This window comes from Rhyacophila brunnea, unplaced genomic scaffold, assembly GCF_057557595.1.
Source record: "Rhyacophila brunnea isolate RB1 unplaced genomic scaffold, BYU_Rbru_1.0 scaffold_23, whole genome shotgun sequence".
Classification (NCBI taxonomy): Eukaryota; Metazoa; Arthropoda; class Insecta; order Trichoptera; family Rhyacophilidae; genus Rhyacophila; species Rhyacophila brunnea.
Window position 1 is genome coordinate 21,687,234 of NW_028232893.1, and position 6,364 is coordinate 21,693,597.

Below are 6,364 nucleotides of genomic sequence, written 5' to 3' on the forward strand. Positions count from 1 at the left end.
AATGATGATATTAATGGGTAAAATGGCGCTCTTGGGTAGAGTTACAATGCTTTCTTCGTCAATTTAGAAGTGTAACACATTAAAAAAGATCGTGCGTAAATCATTTCAAGTTTATTATTAAAATAATCATCAGTAAACTTACAATTATGGAGAAACACAAATATCAGTAGATTTCTTGAATTTCGAAAAAAAATCAAAAATTCAGTATATTGGCAAAAAATATCAGTAGATCTACTGAAATTTCAGTAGACATGGCAACACTGGTCCGCACCGCCCCTCCCGCATCGCAATAAAAACTTTATTATGATTCAGGGTAAGAAAAAATAATGCAAATGGATGTAAGTCCAGCGTTGCCATGTCTACTGAAATTTCAGTAGATCTACTGATATTTTTGACAATATACTGAATCTACTGATATTTTCTGAAATCTACTGATATTTCTTCATTTCACAAAATTCCCACAAGCCGGGAAAAAAACTAGCCATTTTTGAAAACTTGGGAATCTGCGGCCCGCGGAGAAATTTTTTCTCCTAAAAAAACGAGCCGACAATGAAAAATAGGGAACCTGCGGTCCGCGGCGAAATATTTTTCCTAAAAAAAAACAAGCCGACTATGAAAATCCGGGAACCTGCGGCCCGCGGCGAAATTTTTTTCCTAAAACAGAAATCGGCTCTATGTTACGACGCTACTCCCTGGGTAAACGTCAGATTTTTTTATTTTACACTTGAAAGTATCTAAATGCCATTTTTTGAGCATAGACAACCATGGCTATCCAGCTATTATAATCGTAGACAATAAAAATAACCGATATTATAAGCGAAGACAATAATTACGGTCACAGAGAACAGTGAAATATTAATTAACTTAATACCTAATTAACAATACAATTATTATTACGTTGGCTACAATACTTGTCGTTTACATTTTTCTATATCGGATATATTATGTTCATGAAGTAATTGGCATATAATGAGAACTTTCAAGCAATGCATTCGGATATTTTGACAGTTATCTGACATCCATGGAGAAAGAGGTAAAATGAATTTAAATTACCAGAAACCATCAATAAACACACAATATCATAAATAAATTATTTCTCTTACCTTATTGAATCCCGTTCACGAGAATTCTCTCTCTCTCTGGAGATGGTTGGATTGATAGTTATTAACTGAAATTGGTACTCATAACCCGGCATTGTATACTTATTATTATTCTGCCGATAAGTTGCCATTTTTGACAGCTTGCAATACTGTTCAATATTGATAGGTTGGCCCATAGACTAAGGTTGGCCTCCGCCACGACGTGAAGTTATCGGCAGAATATTATAATATATATATGTATCCCTTCGCCGGCCACGGCCGATTATTATCGATTGATCGTTTCAATAATAATATAGTAATATTTTGTTATCATGTCGAAGCGTAATGAAATATGGAAGTTCCTATTTCTTTCAAGCGTTGATTATATTTTGGCTTTTTTTTCTTTTAAAATAAAGCTACGTCTTTTTCAACCTTGTAAATGGCTAATTTTGAAACAATAATAATTAATGTCGTCCACGAAAGCCGACGATAAGCGCGGTTGCAATGCAGATACGTTTCATAAAACACTTATTTACATATTCCAAAGTTTTTTCGTCGGCCTTCAAGACAAGTAATAAGATAGTAGTTATAATATATTAAGTTGTAGTCTACCCCTAGGTTGAAAGCATAACCGAGAAAATTAAGATTTAAAAAAATTACGAGGTTAGTTTGGTATAATTATGTAATATGAAAACACGCTTCATGAATATTTATGATAGGTATATTATGCCGAAAGGTAAGTTTTAAGTAGGAAAAGTGGCATTTTAATGAAAACCAGTGACGTTTAATTTCAATCAGTGCGAGCCGTTTTATCGAGGCTATTTGACCGGGCCATTTGTTTGTGGAGGCGAAATGTTTTTGGGGCTCATAAACTGGAGCCTGTTTCATTTATTATACATTTAATTAAATGAATACAAATACGGAATACTGACTATGGATACATATTATTATCTTATAAAAATAATCACTAATCAAAGGGTAAATAAATGCCATTCAATGGCTCATTTTCATCTCACTCGTATTTCTTATTTTATTGATTAAATTTGAGTCGGAATAATCTGAAATAATAACAATATCGTTTAGTTAACACGGCTAAATTATCTATAACGTTATTTTGAAAAATTTTCCTTATTTTCGCATACTTACCTACCTATTTGAAGCGTTTTTATATGAAGGTTTAAGCACGAGTGTCTTTGTGTCGAAGGTTACTTTATAATTATTTAAATTTTATGAAATGCTTTGGCGAAGTCTAATGCCGGCGCTCCATTGGCACGCAAGTCAGACGATTTACAGTCTTCGGACTTTTTTTTCGCGTGGAGCACCCCAGGTCTGCGGACTTTTTAATCCGCAGACCAGGCTCGTTGGATTTCAAACATGTTTGATATTTTACTCGCCGAGCCGCTGAAATTCGTACGTTCACCACGCTTTACCGTCACATTATTTATATCTATGCCGACGGACGACAGCGCCATCATTATTTTACTGTCATTCAAAGTGTTCGGACATCTCACATCGATAACAACAATGGTAGATCTACGAGTGCATTCGAAAAGTTTCTTGGAAGATTTTATTAGTTGTTTTAAAGACAACCCATCGTTGTGGAAGACGACCAGCCCACTATACAAGAATCGTGATGCCAAGTCCTTGGCGTATGCGGAACTTTTGGAGATTTTAATCAAGGTGGAGCCGCAGGCAAGGGTCGACGATGTTAAAAAGAAAATACAGACATTGAGGTCGGGTTACAGAAAGGAGAGAAATAAAGTAAGGACATCATATCGAAGCGGAGCCGGCACAGACGCAGTTTATCTACCCAAACTGTGGTACTATAAAAATTTGGAGTTCTTGAACGACCAAATGGAAGGTACGTAGGAATGCTTTAAAGCTATTTATTATACACGTGCAGATTATGAAATTGTCGTACCTAGCTCTGAAAGTGACATCGCATTAGATTAGCTACTATTAAGCAATTAAAACATACAGCTATGAATCATTTCCAGTCACAATAAAATTTCTTATTCTTTGCCGAGGTAGGTAATAAATAATAATAATATATAGGTACGAGGGAATGCTTTAAAGCTATTTATTATACACGTGCAGACTATGACATTGTCGTATCTCTGAAAGTGATATCGCATTAGATTAGCTACTATTAAGCAATTAAAACATACAGCTATGAATCATTTCAAGTCACAATAAAATTATTTATTCTTTGCTGAGGTAGGTAAGAAATAATAATATATAGGTACGATCATGGCGGTGGAAGCGCGGCTTATTGAGTCGTGGTCAGGTCCCAGGTTCAAATCCTGGGTCTGACAAGTACAAATTGAATTTCAATTTGTGTATGAGTCAGAGTATGGACCTAATATGTTGAGCAAGTGGCTGACATCCATTTCTCGTAAAAACAAAATCTGTCAATACAAACCTCCACTCCGTGGAGGTCCATATTATGATCGGACATGGTCGAAAGAAGAAGAAAAGAAATGATCATAAAATCAAAAATCGCTCGAGTTAGGTTCCTTCAGAGACAATCAATAAATCGTCAATCATCAATCAAAATTAATGGTACAGTTTGGTTATGAGGAATACAGCGGAAAACACATTTTGAAAATACCCGATATACTGGATTACACCAATTATACCAATATCAATATTAACCGTATGAAGGAATGGGTACTTAGGGGAGAGATAATAAAAAACAAGTTTGAGTATTATGTTGTATTTTAACAATTTACATTTTGTTTTACAGAATCGAGCTCAATATCCAGCATGGTGGACGATTTGGAAAACATGTCTCCTGATGAGAGTTACTCCAACTCGTTAAACAACGAAGATTGTATTGAGGTAAAACATTTTAACTAAATTGTTACATTGGTTTAATTTATCTATTGCTTATCATACTTTCTTGCCATGTGACAGCCCCGGTAGTATTAAAATATTTTTCGAAACCTCCTCGCGCTTTCTTAGCATTGGCAGTCGAGTTCCGATTAGTCGTTGCTTCCAAAGGCGCTAAGGTGTCCTGTGACCTCAGTCCGAGCTCTATTAAACCTGTCTCAGGATTTTCCCTATCAAGGTCATGAAAAGGAGTATAAGTATGTGTTGATTTGCGACGAAGAAAGTTGTGCAGCACACAGCAAGTTAATACAACTGTATTGATATTTTCAATTTTCATGTTTATTGGAGCTTGAAAAATGCGGAATCTAGCAGCTAAAATGCCAAAAACATTTTCTATAATTCGCCTGGCTCTGCATGTCCGATAATTATATATACTTTTACTGTGATTTAATTGCCTTTGTGAATACGGCTTTAAGAAATCGTTACGTAATGCAAAGGCTTCATCGCCAATATAAACAAATGGCAGTGCATCAGAATTAGCAGTAGGTTTTTTTGGTGCAGGTATTTTTAATCTGCCTTCGTCTAAACGTTTGAAAAAATCAGATTTTCTCAGTACGCCTCCATCAGAAATACGTCCATTTGTTCCAACATCAACATAAATAAATTCATAATTAGCATTTGCAATCGCCATCAAAACAATGCTGTGGAAATGTTTGTAATTATAAAAGTGGGAGCCGGCGCCTGCAGGTGGCACGATTGCAATGTGTTTCCCATCAACTGCGCCCAGGCAATTTGGAAATTGCCATTTACTATTAAATTCTTCTGCAATCGTCTCCATTTCTTCGTGCGTATCAGGGAACTGCAACAAAAAATAATCAACATTTTATTTACAGATAGAATATTCGCCTTCAACATCCACGTTGTCGACTACTCCAAGGTCGAATCTCAATAGAGCACCAAAACCCCCATCGTTCAAACGAAAAAAATCGAATGATAGCGCCAACAAAGTGTTAGAATTAATCACCGACAAACTAAGCAAGACTGAAGATGAATTTGATGTTTTTGGCAAAATGATGGCCATGAAACTACGATCGATGTCACAGGGACAAAGATTGCTGGCCGAGAAGCTGATGCATGAAGTTGCCTTTATGGGACAAAGTGACAAAATAATGCCAGCAACTACTGTTCATACTCAACCAGTTTATCGTATATTAAGCAAAAATGTACAAAAGCCGGTATAATAAATTAATGTTTTTTGTATGAATAAATATCTTGTAAAAATATTTGTTTTTTTGTTTGTTTTTATGCCTATAAACCTTAGCTTAAGCGATACAACAAATGGTAAGTATTTGAGCTATGTTAGCAAACCTATATTATTATGTGGCCTCATTTAGAAATCAAATTCCATGCTTGCTTTTCGAAGAATATGACTAGTATTACAATACATTCAACAGGAATAATTAAGCAGCTTGCTTACAGCCTATATGGAGAGTCCTGGCTAGGTACAGCATTCTAATGGTCTATTGAATATTTAGCATGTCAACGATGGCCTTATTTGTGACTATATATATACCTATCTCAAATGCATCTTGTCTGCCATTCTTATGATGTTGCCGTCTATGATTTATATAGGTAAAACAATCCACTAAACGTTCACTTTATAAGACCAACCAATGTCTACTTGTTAATGATATATTTGTAAATTTGCCCAACTTTATTAGATGACGTATAATATAATACACACCTTGAAATATTCTCCTTTCAAAACGTCAATGATGACTTGGCAAGTTTCGGGAATTATCTTGCCCAGAGTTTGTCTTCCAATCGCAGTTCTATAATGCAAGTCAGTGAATGTTCCGCCGGCAGCCAAAAATCGCAGGGTTGCACATAATCTATCATGAGGAGAAATAGCTTCCCTCATCATAGTATTTTTTTTTTTAATAAATGGGGAGACCAAATTATACAGTTCTGTGTATACATCCTCCGACATTCGCAAATAATTGCGGAAATCGCTCGGTTGCAAACGCAATTCTCGTATTAAATTTGTGTGGGATAATGTCGTTCGTTTCCTTATCCAATGTTTCACCCAGTATTTGTGTACCCTTTGCTTCGTTATTACATTATCTGCCACCCAATAACCCAAAAAACATAAAACGTCGGTATCATTTAACGCCATCACGATTTAACTGTCAGATATACGTATATTATCTATGCTGTCAAAGTCGACTGTTTTACTCGTCAAATTAATTATATACTCGTTTCGTTGAACGTCTGTTGGCCAGTAGCAGAACGTAGAAAAATCTGAAGACTTATTGTCGTCGGACTTTTGGCTCGCCAATGGAGCGCTGGCATAATATGCTATACTGATTTTTGTAATCTATTTTTCATTGTAAAAGATTTTTATATATGTACTTATAATAGCGTGTTACCCATATAATAGCATTTTTTCAAGG

General features: G+C 35.5%; 1 protein-coding gene across 1 annotated transcript; it reads left to right on the forward strand.

Moving 5' to 3' along the window:
• Window positions 1–2,603: 2,603 nt before the first annotated feature.
• Window positions 2,604–5,187, forward strand: LOC147069711 (uncharacterized). The gene is made up of 3 exons (XM_085950729.1): window positions 2,604–2,940; window positions 3,826–3,920; window positions 4,805–5,187. The coding sequence occupies exons 1-3, from the start codon at window positions 2,604–2,606 to the stop codon at window positions 5,150–5,152; spliced, it is 780 nt and encodes a 259-aa protein (XP_085806855.1). The 3' UTR covers window positions 5,153–5,187.
• The last annotated feature ends 1,177 nt before the right edge of the window (window positions 5,188–6,364 follow it).